This window comes from Phyllobates terribilis, unplaced genomic scaffold, assembly GCF_046119375.1.
Source record: "Phyllobates terribilis strain yellow unplaced genomic scaffold, ASM4611937v1 Scaffold_12__6_contigs__length_324123572, whole genome shotgun sequence".
NCBI classification, from domain to species: Eukaryota; Metazoa; Chordata; class Amphibia; order Anura; family Dendrobatidae; genus Phyllobates; species Phyllobates terribilis.
In genome coordinates this window covers 78,859,097-78,882,547 of record NW_027362772.1, presented here as the reverse complement: position 1 = coordinate 78,882,547, position 23,451 = coordinate 78,859,097, and the positions used below count along the sequence as shown (strand labels likewise).

At 42.5% G+C, this 23,451-nt stretch overlaps 1 protein-coding gene across 4 annotated transcripts in view; it reads left to right on the top strand.

Annotated features, from left to right (window-relative positions):
- The window catches only part of LOC141172142 (sodium-dependent neutral amino acid transporter B(0)AT2-like), a 36,441-nt gene that overhangs the window by 1,072 nt on the left and 11,918 nt on the right, over positions 1-23,451 (top strand). Inside the window, exons 1-3 of one of the 4 annotated variants that reach the window (XM_073656010.1) lie at positions 10,255-10,408; positions 20,365-20,613; positions 22,895-23,052. In XM_073656010.1, coding sequence (XP_073512111.1) covers positions 20,427-20,613; positions 22,895-23,052 — 345 coding nt within the window. In that variant the 5' untranslated portion in view covers positions 10,255-10,408; positions 20,365-20,426. Of the gene's footprint in view, positions 1-10,254; positions 10,409-18,055; positions 18,166-18,246; positions 18,268-20,364; positions 20,614-22,894; positions 23,053-23,451 lie in introns of those variants that run through there. The other 3 variants (XM_073656011.1, XM_073656012.1, XM_073656009.1) reach the window with 3 other exon arrangements.

The window sequence follows — 23,451 nt, the reverse complement described above, 5'->3', positions numbered from 1 at the left end:
TGCCCTCATCTATACTACACCACTCCAATATCACAGCGTCTTCTGAGCCGCACTGTAATTGCTGCATGATTCGGCTACATCCAACCAATCTACAGCGCAAGTCAATTTTCGCTGCAGATTTTCTCTGTAGATTTCATACGATGCTGCTACAGTACAGCTGAATGGATGTCCTAGAGAGGAGACTGGTGCTGAAAATTCTCCCATCTACTGTATGAGACAGAAAAAAAAACTATATTTCCCATGCGGTCATCCATTAGCTGGCTTGGCTTCACTTGGCAAAACCGGTGCTACTACTAAAGACCCCTGATACTTAGGGACTTTGGTTGGAACCAGTGGTGCATTCTCATGCCTTCTGCCCTTGCTGCCACCACTGTCCTATGCAGTTTCTGGCCAATGCATGACTTTTTCAATGTGTTTTTTGCCTCTCCATCAGGAACAAAAAGTTGACATGTTAAAATCCAAACTCTTTCACCAACAACTACCATTGGGGGAAAGTCAGGACACCCTCCCTAAGCATTAATCATCAGGTCCCTGTTCTTTACCTGGAAATCTTCTTAATAAAACTATTCAATCAGTCTCTACCTACTCTATCAAGCCTTAAAGCGGATCTGATACACAGAAAAAATCCCTTTCCCCTTTCCCTTTCCAATCCCCCCCCCTTCTCCTCCCCTTACCCAGTCCCATTCTTCTTCGCTGTCCCCTTCCCCTTCTCCTTCCCTGTCACCTTCCCCTTCCCCTTCCCTGTCCCCTTCCCCTTCTCCTTCCCTGTCCCCTTCTCCTTCCCTGTTCCCTTCCCCTTCTCCTTCCCTGTTCCCTTCCCCTTCCCCTTCTCCTTCCCTGTCCCCTTCCCCTTCTCCTTCTCCTCCCCTTCCCTGTCATCTTGCAGAAGGCCTATGGAATGACAGAGGGAGCTTTCTCCATCTGTCTAATCACTTAGATGCTATGCTCACTGTTAGGACAACCAGGATTTGAGTTATCTCTGATCCCGGCGGTTGTTCTAGGAGCCTGGCTGTATATTACTATACCTCTTGAGCTCCAGTTTATCCAGCATTACTGTGCCATGAACTAACTACCTACATGCTATGTTTTGATATGCATAATTTTTAGATGATGATGAGAATGCAGAAGAACCTGCTCTGGTAATGGGACGGATATATTTTATATACATTGATAAGATGCCAACACATTATATAACTAAATTGGTGAAAAAAATCCCAGCAAGGGGTGTGGGAATGATTAATTGTATGAATAAGCAGGGCTGAGGACGCTGGTTGAAGGTTTGGAGCTGAGCTAGGTTTACATCCCATTCAGGGCTTCATCAGGGGCTTCTGTCTGATTAGATAGAAAACAAGATTCGGATCTTCGTCAGATGGAGTAATTGAGTTCAATGAGTCAATACATGAAACTTTGGATTTCTTTTGACCTTTTTCTATCCATCTTTTTAGCCGGACACAACAATGTGGTAGGTTAGCCCCAGATGACGTAGCGAAACGCAAAGTGAATCCAACCCCCTCTAATATGGTAAACCACTGATTTACACAGGTCTTCTCATTTCCTCTGCAAGAAATGTACCCATTACATGTGGGAATTCAAAAGAATGGCCATAGAACTAATACATGGACGGCCCAAGTCATCCAGCTAGCTTGTAAGTGGCTCTCATATATGACTTTTTGGGGGAGGGAGTATACATCTATGATGTCTATATGTTCTAATATAGGTTGATCACATTTTGAGAACACCGTATTAACTAGATCTAGAACCAAATGAGACTGATGTACTTACTATGAAAATCCATGTTAGACTGGCTGTGTATCAAAATAAGTGACTGAGAGAGATGATGAATTGAAAAGTATTACTTGGACAACCCCTTCTTAAATGCAATAGGGTCCGATGTAAAATAAAGACACCATGTACCCACCTCGCGGACCGGTACTGTTCCAGTGATGGTGGTGCCGTGTCTGCCAGTGCTTGCAGTCCATGATATAACGGAAAGTAGTCAATATGGCACAAAAATGGAAAAATATAACTGGATTAAAGGGTAAATCAGAAAAGAAGAAAAACGTATAGCGAACAATATCTGAAAATAAAATAAATTTTATTGAAGTGAATAAATAAAAACAATAAACATACACAATTCCAATGGCAACAAATACATTAGAATTGGTGGGCCAAATAGGGTACCACAGATAGGCATCACACATGAGGAGGGAGCATACAAATAAAGTACAGACAATAAAGAGGGGTATAACAAAGTATTCCCTCATAGATTAATAAATACTTCCTATGTCGGGACCATAAGTAGTTGTTAAAGTGCACAGTGCATTATAGAATTTCATAAAAAGGAACATCCCACACCTAAATACATAGAACAGATATGCTCCAACTACTCACATGCATAAGTCAGTCTATGGTGCCGCCGCCCCTATGCACGTTTCGGCCCTGTGCCTTCTTTCGGGGGCCACTGGATTAAAGGGATAGTCTCATCTTCATAAATAGGTATTTGTCGGATAGGGCTCGTAAATATAAGCACTTTTGCAATTTACTGCTTTTTAAAAATTCCAGTCGTTCTTGAGATATTAACACTTTTCCTTTGTTTAGAGCTGGTTGCTTTGGAAACCAACCAACGCTGCTAGGCAGCAAAACATGTTCCGTGTTTACAAGCTCTTTTTTTATTGAGCTTGCAGGCACTGTTTTCAAGCCAACCGGTGGTCGGTTTCCAAGGCAGCGAGCTGTAAACAAAAGTGTTAATATCCGAAGAACGGCTACAAATTTTAATAAGCAGTAAATTGCAAAAGTGCTGGTTTTTACAATCTCTATTTGACAATCTCCATCTATGAAGATGGGAATATCCCTTTACGTCTTTCATATCGTAATCCATACAGTACAGACCAAAAGTTTGGACACACCTTCTCATTTAAAGATTTTTCTGTATTTTCATGACTATGAAAATTGTACATTCACACTGAAGGCATCAAAACTATGAATTAACACATGTGGAATTATATATTTAACAAAAAAGTGTGAAACAACTGAAAATATGTCTTATATTCTAGGTTCTTCAAAGTAGCCACCTTTTGCTTTGATGACTGCTTTGCACACTCTTGGCATTCTCTTGATACCTAATTTAATGCAATGCCCTGCACATGGGGTAAGCGACATAGCAAATCAGAAGAACTATACTACATTTATAATTGGAGATATTTGCTAATATAATTATTATTACACCGAATACATATCGGGATAGAATCTTGGAGATGGGAATACCCTTTTAAATTCACCTTAGAAGGTATACTTAAAGGGGTTAGTATAACTCATGAATTGGGATCCAACACCCATAACCCCCCTGGATCATGCAATGCTTGGTGCCATGCTATCAGAACTCTATACTAGTGGCCATTCTGGGGTACTGCATCTCAGCTCCGGTTCACTTCAATAGGACACAATAACAGCTGATTCGAGGGGGTGCCACGTCCTATAATAAGATGTCTACCTAGTTTATATGAGTGCTATGTTTTTCCCTTGAAAGCACTCGTACTTATGATAGTCTATGGGGTAGTTCATGACTGATTTTTTTTTTTTTTTCCGTTGGACCCAGTGCGAAGACTTTCTTACGCCTGTCTGAACTTGGCCTTATGTTAAGGACGCTCTATAAATCAGACAACAATGCTCGGACTGGCCGGCGGCTCTGCTCACCTGAGCATGGCAGCTGTATAGAAATATGGGAAGCTGTCATGCTTGGGTGGGGAGAGCCGCTGGCCAGTCCGAGCACTGCAGTCTGGTCTATACGGCCACCAATGCCAAGTTGGTCCTTTTTTTTTTTTTGATTCTCGTGTTGGTTTTCAGAGATTTCGGCTATGTAGTAAGTTGGCATGTTGCACTTACTGTTCAGAACTGTGCTGTATAAACCAATAGAGTATACTACAAGCCCAGCGATACATCGGGCTCATTCATCCCCCCGCGGCTTCCGTGTACATAAGGCTGCAGCATTAGAAAGCGTTATTATATTATTTGATGTTCTGCTGTAATAAAGCAAATAGAATGAAGGTTTTGCTTGTACTGCGATGTGCGCTGAGCGATAAGTAAATGTTCTCTAAGGTCACTTATTCAGGTTTGCCAGCACTGTAACCAGGCGTCAGTAAGAGAAGTGGTGACGTCAGGAAGGTGACAGCCGCCATTCACAGACTCAGTGCGGCAGATTTACTAATCCTGTGCGAAATGTATCATGGCTGCGCGATAGATCGGCTACAAGGCAGACACTTCTCTTGAACGTCTCAGTGTGCGTCAGGCAGGGACAGGGGAATTGGGTGAGCAGAGATAGCGGCTTTAGACACACGTTGGTTTGATATAGGGTCCATGGCTCGGGTGTGGGGTAATTCACTTTTTAGGGTCAGGAGGATGCAGCCTTTTTTCTAGGCTGTCAACAGTGGTGTAACTAGAGTCCGATGCGCCCCGGTGCAAAATATGGACCAGGACCCCCCTACCCATCCTGGTGTTTATATATGCTCTCTATTCTGGGATATACAGTACAGACCAAAAGTTTGGACACACCTTCTCATTTAAAGATTTTTCTGTATTTTCATGACTATGAAAATTGTACATTCACACTGAAGGCATCAAAACTATGAATTAACAAAAAAAAAGTGTGAAACAACTGAAAATATGTCTTATATTCTAGGTTCTTCAAAGTAGCCACCTTTTGCTTTGATGACTGCTTTGCACACTCTTGGCATTCTCTTGATGAGCTTCAAGAGGTAGTCACTGGAAATGGTTTTCACTTCACAGGTGTGCCCTGTCAGGTTTAATAAGTGGGATTTCTTGCCTTATAAATGAGGTTGGGACCTTCAGTTGTGTTGTGCAGAAGTCTGGTGGATACACAACTGATAGTCCTGCTGAATAGACTGTTAGCTGTTTTTTTCTTGCCATAATACAAATTCTAAGTAAAGAAAAATGAGTGGCCATCATTACTTTAAGAAAAGAAGGTCAGTCAGTCCGAAAAATTGGGCAAACTTTGAAAGTGTCCCCAAGTGCAGTTGCAAAAACCATCAAGCACTACAAAGAAACTGGCTCACATGAGGACCGCCCCAGGAAAGAAAGACCAAGAGTCACCTCTGCTTCTGAAGATAAGTTTATCCGAGTCACCAGCCTCAGAAATCTCAGGTGAACAGCAGCTTAGATTAGAGACCAGGTCAATGCCACACAGAGTTCTAGCAGCAGACACATCTCTACAACAACTGTTAAGAGGATACTTTGTGCAGCAGGTCTTCATGGTAAAATAGCTGCTAGGAAACCACTGCTAAGGACAGGCAACAAGCAGAAGAGACTTGTTTGGGCTAAAGAACACAAGGAATGGACATTAGACCAGTGGAAATCTGTGCTTTGGTCTGATGAGTCCAAATTTGAGATCTTTGGTTCCAACCACCGTGTCTTTGTGCGACGCAGAAAAGGTGAACGGATGGACTCTACATGCCTGGTTCCCACCGTGAAGCATGGAGGAGGAGGTGTGATGGTGTGGGGGTGCTTTGCTGGTGACACTGTTGGGGATTTATTCAAAATTGAAGGCATACTGAACCAGCATGGCTACCACAGCATCTTGCAGCGGCATGCTATTCCATCCGGTTTGCATTTAGTTGGACCATCATTTATTTTTCAACAGGACAATGACCCCAAACACCCCTCCACGCTGTGTAAGGGCTATTTGACCAAGAAGGAGAGTGATGGGGTGCTACGCCAGATGACCTGGCCTCCAGTCACCAGACCTGAACCCAATCGAGATGGTTTGGAGTGAGCTGGACCGCAGAGTGAAGGCAAAAGGGCCAACAAGTGCTAAGCATCTCTGGGAACTCCTTCAAGATTGTTGGAAGACCATTTCCGGTGACTACCTCTTGAAGCTCAACAAGAGAATACCAAGAGTGTGCAAAGCAGTCATCAAAGCAAAAGGTGGCCACTTTGAAGAACCCAGAATATAAGACATATTTTCAGTTGTTTCACACCTTTTTGTTAAGTATATAATTCCACATGTGTTAATTCATAGTTTTGATGCCTTCAGTGTGAATGTACAATTTTCATAGTCATGAAAATACAGAAAAATCTTTAAATGAGAAGGTGTGTCCAAACTTTTGGTCTCTACTGTATATCCCCCATCCTGGTATATATGTCCCCCATCCTGGTATATACAGTACAGACCAAAAGTTTGGTCACACCTTCTCATTTAAAGATTTTTCTGCATTTTCATGACTATGAAAATTGTACATTCACACTGAAGGCATCAAAACTATGAATTAACACATGTGGAATTATATACTTAACAAAAAGGTGTGAAACAACTGAAAATATGTCTTATATTCTGGGTTCTTCAAAGTGGCCACCTTTTGCTTTGATGACTGCTTTGCACACTCTTGGCATTCTCTTGATGAGCTTCAAGAGGTAGTCACCGGAAATGGTTTTCACTTAACAGGTGTGCCCTGTCAGGTTTAATAAGTGGGATTTCTTGCCTTATAAATGGGGTTGGGACCATCAGTTGTGTTGTGCAGAAGTCTGGTGGATATACAGCTGATAGTCCTACTGAATAGGCTGTTAAAATTTGTATTATGGCAAGAAAAAAGCAGCTAAGTAAAGAAAAACGAGTGGCCATCATTACTTTAAGAAATGAAGGTCAGTCAGTCCGAAAAATTGGGAAAACTTTGAAAATGTCCCCAAGTGAAGTTGCAAAAACCATCAATCGCTACAAAGAAACTGGCTCACATGAGGACCGCCCCAGGAAAGCAAGACCAAGAGTCACCTCTGCTTCTGAGGATAAGTTTATCCGAGTCACCAGCCTCAGAAATCGCAGGTTAACAGCAGCTCAGATTAGAGACCAGGTCAATGCCACACAGAGTTCTAGCAGCAGACACATCTCTTCAAAAACTATTAAAAGGAGAGTTTGTGCAGCAGGCCTTCATGGTAAAATAGCTGCTAACTGCTAAGGACATTCAACAAGCAGAAGAGACTTGTTTGGGCTAAAGAACACAAGAAATGGACATTAGACCTGTGCTTTGGTCTGATGAGTCCAAATTTGAGATCTTTAGTTCCAACTACCGAGTCTTTGTGCGACGCAGAAAAGGTGAACGGATGGACTCTACATGCCTGGTTCCCACCGTGAAGCATGGAGGAGGAGGTGTGATGGTGTGGGGGTGCTTTGCTGGTGACACTGTTGGGGATTTATTCAAAATTGAAGGCATACTGAACCAGCATGGCTACCACAGCATCTTGCAGCGGCATGCTATTCCATCCGGTTTGCGTTTAGTTGGACCATCATTTATTTTTCAACAGGACAATGACCCCAAACAAACCTCCAGGCTGTGTAAGGGCTATTTGACCAAGAAGGAGAGTGATGGGGTGCTACGCCAGATGACCTGGCCTCCACAGTCACCAGACCTGAACCCAATCGAGATGGTTTGGGGTGAGCTGGACCGCAGAGTGAAGGCAAAAGGGCCAACAAGTGCTAAGCATCTCTGGGAACTCCATCAAGATTGTTGGAAGAGTATTTCCGGTGATTACCTCTTGAAGCTCATCAAGAGAATGCCAAGAGTGTGCAAAGCAGTCATCAAAGCAAAAGGTGGCTACTTTGAAGATCCTAGAATATAAGACATATTTTCAGTTGTTTCACACTTTTTTGTTAAGTATATAATTCCACATGTGTTGATTCATAGTTTTGATGCCTTCAGTGTGAATGTACAATTTCCATAGTCAAGAAAATACAGAAAAATCTTTAAATGAGAAGGTGTGTCCAAACTGTTGGTCTGTACTGTATGTCTTCCATCCCGGTATATACGTCTTCCATCCCGGTATATACGTCTTCCATCCCGGTATATACGTCTTCCATCCCGGTATATACGTCTTCCATCCCGGTATATACGTCTTCCATCCCGGCATATACGTCTTCCATCCCGGCATATACGTCTTCCATCCCGGCATATACGTCTTCCATCCCGGCATATACGTCTTCCATCCCGGCATATACGTCTTCCATCCCGGCATATACGTCTTCCATCCCGGCATATACGTCTTCCATCCCGGCATATACGTCTTCCATCCCGGCACATACGTCTTCCATCCCGGCACATACGTCTTCCATCCCGGCACATACGTCTTCCATCCCGGCACATATGTCCCGAGGACGCACATCCAATTGAAGTTTGTTCGGGTGTTGGCGGGCCCCCACCCCTATCGTTACGCCCCTGACTGTCAGCAACATAAGTCGTCCCCCCCCGGAGAAGGCTGCAAGTCAAGGTATCAGTGCCGAAGTGGACAGGAGCCGGGAAGTATATGCCTAAGTAGACGTCCTTTTTCCTCATGTACAAGAAAAACGGGACAATTATTTTGATTGGAGTTTGGTCCGAGTGTCGTATGTTTTTCTTGTATGTAGAGAAAAAAATAAATGTTTCTCCACATTCTACTATGTGACAGTCCGTGATAATCGGAACCATAAACTTGCTTTGCCGATTTTGATCAAAATCAGACATGTCTCAGCCATTTTCCAGGGACCACTCAGTTCAGGAAAAATCATGGATGGGTGAATGGCCCTATAAACTATCACAGGCAAGGGCGTAACTACAATAGTTGCAGGGTTTGCAATCGGCCCCGTGGGAGACCCAAAAAGTCCCTGATCCAGCGAGTTATTCTTTGATTTGGGAAGTTGTCCCTAGAGGTCGTGGGTTTGTCACCATTTCAAATGTATCTACATACTTAGGACTTTAAGAAAATTATTGTCACTACTATTGATAAATGTGTTACACAGCATCTGCAAAAAAAATTCTGCAGCATTTCTATTACTAATTAGATTAAATTTTAATAAACAATAAAATGTAAAAATAAAAATTCTTCTGATCTTGAGAATGAGAGAGTTTTTCATAACTATTAACCCCTTCACGACTTTGCGATTTTCCATTTTTGCGTTTTCGTTTTTTCCTCCCCTTCTTCCCAGAGCCATAACTTCTTTTTATTTTTCTGTCAATATATATGATGGCTTTTTTTTTTTGCGGGACGAGTTGTGCTTTTAAACGACACCATTTATTTTTACCATATCGTGTACTGGAAAACGGGGAAAAAAAATTCCAAGGGCGGTGAAATTGCAAAAAAAAAATTCAATTTGATAATTGTTTTTTTTTTTTTTTTTTACCATGTTCACTAAATGCTAAAACTGACCTGCCATTATTATTCTCCAGGTCATTATGAGTACACAGACACCAAACATGTATAGGTTCTTTTTTATTTAAGTGGTGAAAAAAAATCCAAAGTTTGTAAGAAAAAAAAAAAAATGGAGCCGTTGTCCTAGCGTCTCCATTTTATGGGGTCTGGGGCCGAGCAAGGGCTTACTTTTTGCGCCCCGAGCTGATGTCTTTATTGATACCATTTTGGGGTAGATTCGATGTTTTGATTGCCTTTTATTGCAATGTTATTGCAGAGATGGACAGCGGCATTTAACATGTTAACAGCGGCGGGTAGATCGTGATTCCACCTGCGGCGCACATGACATCTGATCAGATCAGCTGTCATGTGTCGGGAAAGATGCGGGCTCAGCGCCGGAGGCCGCATCAAATGCCAGGACTCGACCCATGATGTACATGCACCTCATATGTTGTGAAGGGGTTAAAGTTGCTTGATTTTACCTACTTTAATATAATGAGAACAACATGTTGTCCATCTTTGGGGGGGGGAATTGTTTTAATCTAAAAATTTTCATCGTCTCCCTACTATGGCATTTGTGCTTCTGCTGGTTGCAGAATGAGTGAACTGAGTATCCATCAGTGAGCGCATTCTGACCGTCTTTTTCTCCTCTGAGCTAATTTATGACCACAGATCGCATCAAAGTGCAGGGAAGCAAAAGGTCTGTAAAAGCCAAATGGTGCAAAATTTTTCATGAAAACCAATTGCAAAAATTAGATTTTTTTTTTAACCCTGAATATGCATTTAAGTAAGGAAAAAAACACACGTCCCCAGAGGTTAACAACCCCTGATAAATAGGAGCTGCATTAATGGGTTGGAATAAAGTGATACAAGTGTCTCTGATCAGTAACCATTCAGGTGTCACAGTCCTGTAACTATGTCTCGTGTCAAAAGCAAGAAAAAAGACGACACCTCAGAGCTCCAGAGCGACACACAGCTAAGTTTAGGGTGAGGACTCATCCTCCAATAAGATTTGGCTGATGCAATACTGTGTCGGTGGGCGGTCGCCATCTTTCTGGAGACCCTCAGAGCATATGATGCAATGGGAATGTAGACGTCAAAATGGCGTCTGCACTGGAGACATTATTGTGCGCTCCGGTCCTCTAGTGGTTGTAGTGTTTCCACGCGTGTTCTGCTCTAGTGACATTTTATTCTGCCGGTCCTGCGGGTTTTATACAGGCAATCATCTCTGCTAGTAATAACGGTATGTATCCTGCTGCTACAGACTTACATGGACGGGATAAACCGAGGATAGATACTGACAAGGGGGTAACTGTCAGCCAGAGCCGTCTCTCTGTCAAAGAAAGCACGTGGAGGCGGGGACAGAGCTGACGGGGCGAGCAGCAATGCCGGAGGTTTATAAAAAAGGTCTAAATGAAAAATTGTCTTTCTTGGCCAAAGTAACCAATCACAGCGCGGCTTCCATATTTGCAGAGCCGAATTCTCAATGAAAGCTGTGCTGTGATTGGTTGATAGGGTGCAATAAGGCTTTGTGATTTGTTGCTAGGGGCAATAATGTCAGCTTTTTTGTTAGTGTCATATATTTGGTCACTTTTCGGGTTGTATATGACATTTCTGTGATGTGACAATGCAGGTGTCACTCTGAATGAGTGGTCTCTTGTCTCAGAGTGCCGCTTATCACAGCACGTACTGCCATTTTTTTTTGTTCTATATCACTGTTAGGGTGGTCTTGCCTTTTATCTTTATCCATTACCCTGAATGACTCTGCTTTCGAATGCATAAAGTGTTTTGATTGCTCTTTATTACATTTTTTGGAAGGAGATGTAGCGACCAAAAAACAATGGCATTCTTTTTCTCTTATCAGTATTTTACATATAGTTTATATATTTTTTTTCTTTTTTCAATATTTACGCACAGTTTAAAAATATATATATATATATATATATATATATATATATATATATATATTTAGAATTCTATATATTTCTCTTTTTAGTATTTGACGTACAGTTTAAATTTTCAGAATTTTTATATATTTTTTCTCTTTTCACTATGTAACATACAGTTAAAATATATACAATTTTAAAAATATTTTCTTTTCAGTATTTTACGTATAGTTAAATTATATATTTTTTAGAATTTTATATATTTTTTCTCTTCAGTATTATACATACTGTTAATATTTATTTCTCTTTTCAATAATTACGTACAGTTCAATTATATATATTTTTTTAGAATTTTACATATATATATTTTTTTCTCTTTTCAGTATTTTATGTACAGTTTAAATAATTTTATATTTTGATACATTGACCTTTACGATTTGACGATAGCAAATATGTTTATTTTTTTTTAATTATATTTTTGAACTGGGAAAAGGGAAGTAATTTAAAGGGGGTTTTCTCAAGTTTAGAAATGATCCACTATTCATGGGATAGGTGATAACTTCATGATTGCTGGTTGTCTGAATGTCCCAAGGACCGGCTAGTGAATGAAGCGTTGCTTTAGCCTTTCAGGGCATGCTGGGAGTTGTAGTTTTTCAACAGCTTCATTATTGTGATTCCAGTATATGATAGAAATCCTTACTTACATTCCAGCATTCTGCCGCCGTCCATGGTCACTCGCTCCTCTAATCTGTATATAGCATGTAATGGAGGAATGTTAGCGTATTAGAAGTTGGAGCTTTGCGAACAAAAATTAGGAGAGCTTCACCATGGAGGAGATGGCAGTCTCCAGATCCTGTAGTGCTGGCTGGACTATAGGATATTCCAGGTCCTGTAGTGCTGGCTGGACTATAGGATATTCCAGGTCCTGTAGTGCTGGCTGGACTATAGGATATTCCAGATCCTATAGTGCTGGCTGCACTGTAGGATATTCCAGATCCTATAGTGCTGGCTGCACTGTAGGATATTCCAGATCCTATAGTGCTGGCTGCACTGTAGGATATTCCAGATCCTATAGTGCTGGCTGCACTGTAGGATATTCCAGATCCTATAGTGCTGGCTGCACTGTAGGATATTCCAGATCCTATAGTGCTGGCTGCACTGTAGGATATTCCAGATCCTATAGTGCTGGCTGCACTGTAGGATATTCCAGATCCTATAGTGCTGGCTGCACTGTAGGATATTCCAGATCCTATAGTGCTGGCTGCACTGTAGGATATTCCAGATCCTATAGTGCTGGCTGCACTGTAGGATATTCCAGATCCTATAGTGCTGGCTGCACTGTAGGATATTCCAGATCCTATAGTGCTGGCTGCACTGTAGGATATTCCAGATCCTATAGTGCTGGCTGCACTGTAGGATATTCCAGATCCTATAGTGCTGGCTGCACTGTAGGATATTCCAGATCCTATAGTGCTGGCTGCACTGTAGGATATTCCAGATCCTATAGTGCTGGCTGCACTGTAGGATATTCCAGATCCTATAGTGCTGGCTGCACTGTAGGATATTCCAGATCCTATAGTGCTGGCTGCACTGTAGGATATTCCAGATCTTACAGTGCTTATTTCACTAGATGAACGTCCATAACTTTAGGACTGACTCTCGCTGCAGGCACAAAAATAAACACAGCCGCCTATATGACGGACGGGAGGGTGGCACCGGGAAGCCAAATAGCAGCTCAGGTTACGGCTTTGATCGGTAATGACCAGGTATAGATGGGAAATATGTAGTCGGTGATTACGACGCACACGCGGTGCTGGGAAATTACAGACTGTTTCTTGCCGTCTGCATTTTTCATCTATTTTTAAAAGGATTATTTAGAATAATTCAGCAGAGTTCAGTGATTTCTATGTGACAGCCTGGCTGCAGCTTTGAGGACTCGTCACATTATGCATTTCTATAAAATTCTATTAATTTCCATAGGAATTGTGCAATACTTAATTTGCCCTGCGGTGGCGCTGCTGTGATAGAAACCTATACGTCATAATCCCCCCCCCCCCCCTCCCCAACACCTTGTGATCATCCTTTTGTCAAGGGACCTTTCTGACAAAGCGGAGAGCCCCTGTAGGCATCAGTACGTACAGTCAGGTTCTTTCCGTAGTATTTAATTATTCTGCTGCCCCCCGGGGCGCTAAGTCTTAGGCAAACAAAATATCTTTTCTAGAGATGGCAAAAACTAGGCTTGATAAATACCACAATTTTTGTGAATTTTTGTGTCCTCTGATGCAATGTATCGGGGCAGGAGGGGATACAAATCTGACATTTTGGTCCTTTGCATAGCAGATAAACCCCTACCAAACCCGCCCATCCTCCAGACGTGCTCAAGACGCCCCTATACTGCCTTACGGATGCCACGTCCACATCGCTGTTTGTTCAGAAGTGAAGGGTTCTTCACCTGCGTATTTAGTCTTGTGAATGTTTTATGTCTATACGAAGCTGCATGAGCAGAGCTGCAGTGTAAAGCATGGATTTCTGACTTGCTGACCTAGATTCACTGATTATAGCTGTGGTATTTTGTAGCAGCCAAGAGAAGCAAAATGTCTGTGACATCTACGCTATAGAGTAGTTACTTAAAGGGGTTATCCCTATTTTCATACATGGATATTATCGGATAGACCTCGTAAAAACAAGCAACTTTGCAATTTACTGCTTATTAAAATTTTCATCCGTTCTTGAAATATTAACATTTTTTTCTTATGTTTTTGGTTTAGCTCGTTGCCTAGGAGACCGACCACCGCTGCAGTTTAGTTGCCATTGCCAAATATGTAAAGGACTTACAAAACTCTGTTCTAATAGCTTGTATGCATTGCTGGACCACCCTGTTAGTTTCCAGTACCTCCAGCTTCAGCGCAGTGCTTACAAGCTAGACAGCAGTGGTGGTCGGTCTCCTAGGCAACGAGCTGTAAACAAAAGAAAAAGTGTTAATATCTCAGGAACGGCTGTGAATTTTAATAAGCAGTAAATTGCAAAAGTGCTTGTTTTTACCAGCACTATCCAACCATACCATATATGAAAATGGGAATTATAACCCTTTAAGGTCACAGGTCGGCTCCCTCACCTAGCCAGAAATAAAGTGACTGTAGTGTAGGTGTCTGAACTAAGAAATAAAGTTCCCGTTGATGATATATCCCCAGTGTTAATAAAAGGAAGGTGATATGTAACATGACCCACTGTTGTCCTCGTTCCTACCTGATGACTTGTAGTCTGATCATACTACTTTTACCCCCGCCAGGAGGAAGGATTAGAGGGTTGTGGAGGGAGAAAGTCGTAAAACTATTCACAATTAATGAAGTGAACATTTTTGTTGCAGCGCTGATCGGATTTTGCACTCCTGGAATTTTTGAAAATTTTTTCCAAACTTGTCATACCCCCCAGATCGCTCTTGGACCTGCGCTATAGGGACACTGACCCGCTCGCGACATGTCTACAATTTAACGTTGTTTTTTACTGCGACATTAGGGCCAGAAGATATTAAAAATATCCCCTTGTAAAGGGGATAATTTACTGATCGTTGGGGGTCCGACGTCTGGAGCTCCCTGTGATCGGGGGGTTCGGGAATTAAGCTCAGCAGAATACGACCTGAACGGAGCGGAGGTGCGCACGCTCGAACCCCGCTCTATTCATTGACTATGGGACTGTTGGATATAGCGAATTACTTGGAGAACCATAAAGAATGTATGGAGCAGGGGACGAGTATGCGCCCCTCTGCCCTATTAAAGTCGTCTTCTTCACAGCCACATTCTTGGGATGAGCGGGGGTCCCAGCGGTCGGACCACCCTTGATGCCTCACCGCCTGGCATTATCAAGCGGCACAATCTCTTTTACATCACCATTAGAAGAAGGAAGTGTCACGAGGAGCAGTCCCCCTTTTTGGAGATGACAACCTTTTCGGACCCTCTTAGTAGGATTGGGAGGCCTTTGGGTATCCTTTAACATAATGTACACCTGTATTCGGCATTACGTCGCCTCCCTGTCCCTTTTACGTCTCACATTATATAATCTCCACCACCATGCCATGGGCAAATTCCCTGTAAATTATCGGTGTAAATCGCTGCAGATAATCATATTCCGCGTACGGATTACAGACTTAATCCCGGGAGTGGACGTGTTGTAACTCGCCGAAGAAGAGGACGGATCAGTCCCGGAGGAATTATACATTCAGGTTGGATTTATAGTTGGTGTTTCCTAAGAATGCAATTTTTTTTCTCAAAAATTCATTCAGACATGTTCAAGATCACCCCAAGCCAGGCCCCTTCTTTCCTACAAAGTGATGCCACTCGTGGATATTCCCTGTCCGACCCTGGAAAGGAGTAGACTTTTGTTCCTTTGTGACCACAGCTCCCGAATCGTAGTGGAGGAGAATTTCTGGAGGACCCAAAACATCCACCCTAATTGATTTCCATAGGTACCATGCGATACTTCATTTCCCCTCTGGGAGCGCTGTAGGGAAATTGAGCAGTTGGAGATCCAAAGGAGTAGACTCGTTTTGGAGGGAGCTTCTTAATAAGTAACTAAAAAAGTGCAGAGAATATCGGGAAGGAAACGTCTGCGTCTGTAATCCTCAGGAAATGTGTGGCCACATACAGGAGGTGTAATCATGTGCCCGCCGGGCGCACGCTTCTCCATTCACATACCACCGAGCCGTCTGGGGCAATCGACTCACTCAGTACACTCCGTATTCATGCAGCATTTGCTGGCTGTCGCCCTCCGCCCACGGGGGTCTCCTCTTCTTTTCTGGGTAACCTGCCGTGTCACTTCCTTCTCTTTCATTGTTGCACGGGAAATCCTTTGTCTCTTTCTTCGTCACGTGGAGCGACCATGCTTTGATCAGAAGGCGGGAAATCAAGAGCGTCCGTGCTGGAGGATTCAAGGGAATGGTAGTCCTGGATCTAACAGTCCTGGCAAGTACCAGACTCACTATTTGCTATGTGGTACAGTCATAGTGACTAGGGGGGTAAAATGTGGTATTTTGGGGTTGCATAAAGTTTTTTTCCACCAGTTTATGTGCGACAAATTTGTTGAAAATTCCCTTTTTTTGCATCAATGTATACCATACACAGTTTTTATTTATTTATTTTGGATACTTTGTGTATTCGAAATGTAAACATTCCCTTTAAAAAAAACACTTAAAGGGATTGTTGTCCAAATGTGTGTGTAAATCTACCCAAGAAACAGCGTTTTCTGGCATCAATGCTGCGTGTGAAGGTGGCTGGCTGTTCATTTTAACATTTTAAAGGGTGTTTTTTCCCATCTTCATAGATTATATTGTCGGATAGAGCTTGTAAATACAGATAATTTTGCAATTGATTGCTTATTAAAATTTGCACCCGTTTTTGAGATATTAACACTTTTCTTTTGTTTACTGCTCGTTGCCTTGGAGACCGTCCACTGCTGTTAGACTGCAAAACATGCGCAGTACTTGCAGGCTCCTCTCTATTGAACTCGTAAGTGCTGTTTTGAAGCTGACCTGGATCACTGTTCCCTCCTAATCCCCAGCTAGCATCAGCGTAGCGCTTACAAAGCTAGACAGCAGCGGTGGTCGGTCTCCTAGGCAATGAGCCGAAAGGAAAAGCGTTAATATCTCAAGAACGGCTGCAAATTTTAACGAGCAGTAAATTGCAAAAGTGCTTGTTTTTTCAAGCTCTATTCGACAGTACCCATCTATGGAAAAAAAGGTCCTTAAAAAGGTCCTTGGCTGATGCATTGATGGAGAAGGGGGCTGGTTTAGCAGTTAGCTCTGTGTGACGGGGCTGGCTGACGGAAGAAACTCCCTCTTATTTGGACTAAAAGGCAGAAGTGGACATTAATGGATTGAACGTTTCCCTGAATCCCATTGATCACAACCGAGGGAGATGGATTGCGGACCGTATTCACAAGAATTTGGGCTCAGAATACGTACCAAAATCTGCATTAGAATTTTACCATGTGAACATGCCCATAAGGGTGTCTGTCGAAACGTTCCTGCAAAAACCGACCCCGTTAGGGTCCATTTCTACATCACAGTTGCATTTTGGTTTTTGTAGTGAAATCGCAGCATTTTTGCTGGGAGTTTGGAAAATCGGAGCAAAAGAAAAATTGCAACATGAGCACGATGGGTCTCAAGGAGCTTCTCTTCTCAAGATCTTCATTGAACCCTGGTCGGATATTTCATAGCGATGCCACAAAATCCTGCGAGTATCAAACCCGATGTCTTCCTCTCAATGCAGAGACCATGGACGGGAAGATAGAAGAGTAGTGGAGAGGGACCTGCGAGGAGTACGAGGTAACTGTGGAGGAGGACATCACTTCTTCTAAGAAGTCTCCACTCCTCCAGACGTTGGAGATGTGAACCGGATACCGGTTTAACAGAGAATCCGCTGTGTAATTATGAGGCTGATCCTTGGATTTTTGCCGCTGATCTAGGTACAGTTCATCCGTCTTCTTGGGCTGACGATTGGCCGAGGCGTTGTCGACGTGACCTAAGCGCTGCAGACAGTAGCTTCGGAGACTCAGGACAATTACAGACCGTATTTGCCCTTGTTCTCGTGGCGGCTCCGTCGTCTTTTTATTTTTTTAAACCATATAGTGGAAGCCGCCTGAAGAAGTATCGGTGGCTTCTTTTAGAACGTCGTTTCGAAACGCGTTAATTTTTTTTTAGCATTAACATATATAATATTTTTTTTTAAGCCTGAAAAATATGCCTCGAAAATACACGGCAAGATTATAAATCCCATTTTCGCTGTGCTCTTCTCGTACCGCTGTTGGAAAACTACAAATCCCAGCATGGAGGCCTGCCTGCGTGCACACTCCCCTGACCACGTCGGTGGTCCCCCGACCTTCGGCATGTCAGGTGTTGTACTTTTGGAGGCCCCCACCACCACCCATCAGATGTTGTGTATGACGTCTTTTGTATTCAATGTCATTTAGAAGGTAGAGGGGTTAAATTGACGGAAAATGTTCTGTCTAGTATTTCCATGGAGGGGTGGGGACACACACCTCCCGAGACGCCGAGCTGGTTTGTTCAGATGCACAGAGGAGGGTTCACAGCTTGTCTTGGAGTCACCGGCCGAGGAAGAAGGTAGGATTAAGACAGCGTGGCGGCTCGGACTGCTGTATGTGGCCGGGACAGGGGGACACAGGGTGCAGATATTGGCCCCCATCCCAGTCGTATCTGAAGCAGGTGGAGGATTGACCCCAAGTATTCGCTTTTTATAGAAATCTTACTGGGATTATTGGGTTGTGAGTGAGCCAAAAAATGGTTGGATCTGGTGTGGTTGGGGAAGAGAAGTATTGTATATTACTTTTTGCTCACTGGGTTGGTGTCCCCCTTTTTAAATTGCATGGAGTGGCGCACTTATTACGGGTGGGACAGAAATGGTACAGTGCTCGCTATCGTCGTGCCATAGACCGCACCATAGAGGAGGACGTGAGGCCCCCTCTCTAGTGTTGGTCTCTGCAGTCAGACCCCCTCTAAACTAACACATACCACCCATTCTGTGGGTATGGTATACATATTGATAGACTGAGTACCCCTTTAACCACATCCCGGCTTCCGATGGCCGGGGTGCTTGATGGCGGCCACCACCTTTGCGCGTCCTATAAAATCGTCATTTGGTCTATTTACTGGGTATAGAACAAGAAATAAATCATCGCAGTTCCAGGCCTTAAAATTTAAGTACAAATTTTTTTTTATTTTTTTTTTTAAAAAAAGAAAAAATTTTGCATCATCCCTCCTTTAAAATAGATTAAAAAAAATAAGCATTTTCGGTAAAGTCCGACCTATCGAAATCTAAAACTATAGATGATAAAACAAAATAATCAAAAAGCGGAATTAAATTTTTTATTATTTATTTATTTTTTTTTACTATTTATTTTACACTCTATGGTAAAATAAATGGGGTCATTCAAAACGACATCTTTTCCCGCAGAAAAATGAGCCCAATTCCTGGCTCTTGGGGGGAAAAAAAAAATGAAAGCGCAAAAACTAAAATTTGGCCGCGTCAGAATGTGGTTAAGTTATCACGGTATTTTTCAGCCTTTTTTTTTTTTTTTCTGATGATTCTTTACCATTGTTCTATGATCGTCTGATAATCTGGCATTTTTCTTTATTATTTTTTTTTCTCTGATATTTGACTTTGCAGCAGTCACGTTATAGGTGGATGTTTATTTGTGGAGCTGGCGCTGCCAGACACCTTTGAGAAAAAAAGGATCGGGCATGAAAATTCAATATGCCCCATCTTTGTTTTTTTTTTCCAACATGATCTGTCATTCAGGGGAGATTAGAAAAAAAAATTACAAGAATGGTCCTTGTGCTCCCGGACTAGTCCGGTCGCCTCCATTTACGTCAGAGCTGGAAGAAGCCGCCGGCAGATTTGGCTTGCCGAGATTTTTGGACCGGTTTCCGCATATAAAACACCGCAGTTGCGTCACAATTAATAGACTTATCAAGGGGCTGGGTGTGATAATACTGCACTTAATATACTACCGCACCTTTGTCCTCTTGCAATAAACCAGTAAATGTGACTGTAAGGAAAGTTGGCCAATATCCTTCTGCTTATATTGAGCAAGAAAATTCTCTTTTGCAATTTTTTTCTTTTAGTTTTGAAGAATTTAATGCAAATATAAATTTTTTTTTTTTTTTTTTTATCCCTCTTAATGTAATATTTTAGCTAAATAATTACACACTTGGCCTTAGCGTGCCCACTGAGCTGAGATCTCACGAACCACGGTCAGAGAGATTAAAGGAGTACAGTGAAGAAGGCTGCAAGGGGTTAAATTGGTATATTACAAAATGCCTCTCGAAATGCCAGAAATGTTGATTTATGACCGGTGGGCATTAATGGGTGTAGTTCCACTTTTCAGTTTTGCATTTCATCCTACCTTAAATATCACCCAAAAAATGAATAGTCCGCAGCTCCTCTGCAGATCTAAGTGTCACCATGGTAACAGACAACAAGCAAGCGCTGTCTATTCGGATCCTGCTTTCTTGCTCCTCCCATCTCCTGCTTCTTGCTGATCTGTTCCATCTTTTTCATGCGATACATTTGCAGTCTGACTACACTGGGTTTATTTGTAGTCTGTTACCGTGGAAACACAAGTTTGAATAGTTGATACATTGAGAGCAGAGTTCTAGTGCAGCACAGAACGCCTTTCCTATTTATTTATTTATTTTTTTTGCACAGGGTTTTTTGCAGGACCTCGCAATAGGTGACAGTTGAGTGAAAAAAAAAACAATCAGTAAGTTTCTAACAATTTTTAATTTTTTTTTTTTTTGCAGGTTTTAAAGTGACAGACCCTGTAACGCCTTTACCAAACACTACATTATAGTGACACCACCCAATGGAAAAATCCTTAAATGAATTAGAGGGCAGCGTCGCAGGGGAGTCCAGCCGTGATCTGCTACCGGAGCCCAGCGCCCGCCCCACGTGGGGCAGTAAAGTGCAGTACATCCTCGCCCAGGTCGGATTCTCTGTCGGTTTAGGAAATGTCTGGCGGTTTCCTTACCTGTGTCACCAGAATGGAGGAGGTAAGATCTGCGGCACAGCCCAGTCCCAAACACCCCCCCCCCCCCCCCCCCGATATGTCAGCTGAGTGATTGCTTGGCTGACGGGTATCTTCCCCAACTTCCCTATACGCATACACGTGGGGGGCACGTGGGATCTAGTAAGGAGCAGGTCGCCGTTTATCCGTACACTCCTTTATTGACTTGTACTATCTGGAACTCCTCTCCTGGGCGTTTTTGCCATGTGAGCTGTGTAATATATCTAGTTCCGGGGTTATTACAGTTCGGATACACCAGGCTCGTGAATAGTTATATTTGGTATATTCTTGGTCCACCCAGGGCTGTATAATGGAGTGTCTAATGAATGAAAAAAATAAATAAATAAATAAATATATATATATATATATATATATATATATACATACATACATACATACATACATACATACATACAGTGGGTACGTATATTTTTCGTATACAGTATTTTTCACTCTTTGATTCATTGCAGCCATTTGGTAAATTCTAAAAAGTTTATTTTTTTTTCTCATTAAAGTACACTCCGCACCCCATCTTGACTGAAAAAAAACAGAAATGTAGACATTTTTGCAAATTTATTAAAAAAGATAAACTGAAATATCACATGGTCATAAGTATTCGGACCCTTTGCTCAGACACTCATATTTAAGTCACATGCTGTCCATTTCCTTGTGATCCTCCTTGAGATGGTTCTACTCCTTCATTGGAGTCCAGCTGTGTTTAATTAAACTGATAGGACTTGAGTTGGAAAAGCACACACCTGTCTATATAAGACCTCACAGCTCACAGTGCATGTCAGACCAAATGAGAATCATGAGCTCAAAGGAACTGCCCAAGGAGCTCAGAGACAGAATTGTGGCAAGGCACAGATCTGACCAAGGTTACAAAAGAATTTCTGCATTACTCAAGGTTCCTAAGAGCACATTGGCCTCCATAATCCTTAATGGAAGAAGTTTGGGACCACCAGAAGTCTTCCTAGACCTGACCATCCAGCCAAACTGAACAATCGTGGGAGAAGAGCCTTTGTGAGAGAGGTAAAGGAGAACCCCAAGATCACTGTGGCTGAGCTCCAGAGATGCAGTAGGGAGATGGGAGAAAGTTCCACAAAGTCATCTATCACTGCAGCCCTCCACCCGTCAGGCCTTGATGGCAGAGTGGCCCGATGGAAGCCTCTCCTCAGTGCAAGACATATGAAAGCCTGCATAGAGTTTGCTCAAAAACACATGAAGGACTCCCAGACTATGAGAAATAAGATTCTGGATGAAAACCTCTTCCAGAGTGCTCTGGACCTCAGACTTGGTCGAAGGTTCACCTTCCAACAAGACAATGACCCTAAGCACACAGCTAAAATAACAAAGGAGTGGCTTCAGAACAACTCTGTGACCATTCTTGACTGGCCCAGCCAGAACCCTGACCTAAACCCAATTGAGCATCTCTGAAGAGACCTGAAAATGGCTGTCCACCAACGTTCACCATCCAACCTGACAGAACTGGAGAGGATCTGCAAGGAAGAATGGCAGAGGATCCCCAAATCCAGGTGTGAAAAACCTGTTGCATCATTCCCAAGAAGACTCATGGCTGTACTAGCTCAAAAGGGTGCTTCTACTCAATACTGAGCAAAGGCTCTGAATACTTATGACCATGTGATATTTCAGTTTTTCTTTTTTAATAAATTTGCAAAAATTTGTATATTTGTTTTTTTTCAGTTAAGTATGTACTTTAATGAGAAAAAAAAATAACTTTTTAGAATTTACCAAATGGCTGCGATGAAACAGAGTGAAAAATTTAAGGGGCAAAACAAATCCCGGCACTCACATGTGGTGAATTAATCTCCTTTATTTCCACATCTCAAAACGTTTCAGCTCATCCGGAGCCATTGTCAATTGCACAATTGCATTTAAGAAAAAATAAATAAATAAAAATTATGCACGGTTTTGCTTTTACAGCCTCTTTATTTCCCAGCGCATTCAACTTTGATGTTGTCTGTGGTCATAAATCAGCTGGAAAAAGATAGCCAAGAGCTACCCTGCCAGACCATGGTAGCTAACTCGCTAATAAATTCTCAGTTAACTCATCTGACAGTGCAACACAGAGGATATAGAAGGAAAACGGTGCAAAATTTTTAATGAAACCCAAATGCAAAAATTATTTTTAGCCCCCAAATTTACATGCTTTTAAGAAAAAAAAGTCATCCAAAAGTGGACAATTCCTTTAAGGATGTTTTTTTGCTGATTTGCTGTGATAATGACATTGTGCCCTTGTCTTGCAGGCTCCTTCTTATTGCTGTACTTCCTCTTACTCCTCGTCGTTGGCATCCCCCTCTTCTTCTTGGAGTTGGCTGCCGGGCAGAGTATTCGTCAGGGAAGCATTGGGGTCTGGAAGCATATTAACCCACGGTTAGCTGGGATTGGCTTTGCTAGCTGCGTGGTAAGTCACAGCCGCAGACAGCCACACATCAGCACTCTTCTTAGTCAATTGCTGATTGACAACCAATATGGCTTCCCTTCCTATTGCAGCATTTGTAGAAAAAAAGTTACGTTTGTTTCAGCAAGACGACCACGGGGCAACGAGCAGATGATTGCCATGGGTTTGGATTCTTTACCCCTCTGCGATCGGCTGTGATCGACAGAGAAAGGTGCAGCTTGCTTTTACTGCAGCGCCACCTGGAGGGGAAATGTGGTATTACATGGCGGCTATCCAAATTAATGCAAGGCATATAAAAGAGGGGTCCGCGACGTCAGTCAGACACATAGAAATGTTGGGGCATTAGGCTAACCACCTAATGAGTATGGGGGGCCCCAACATGTCCTCAACATTGTAAAATGT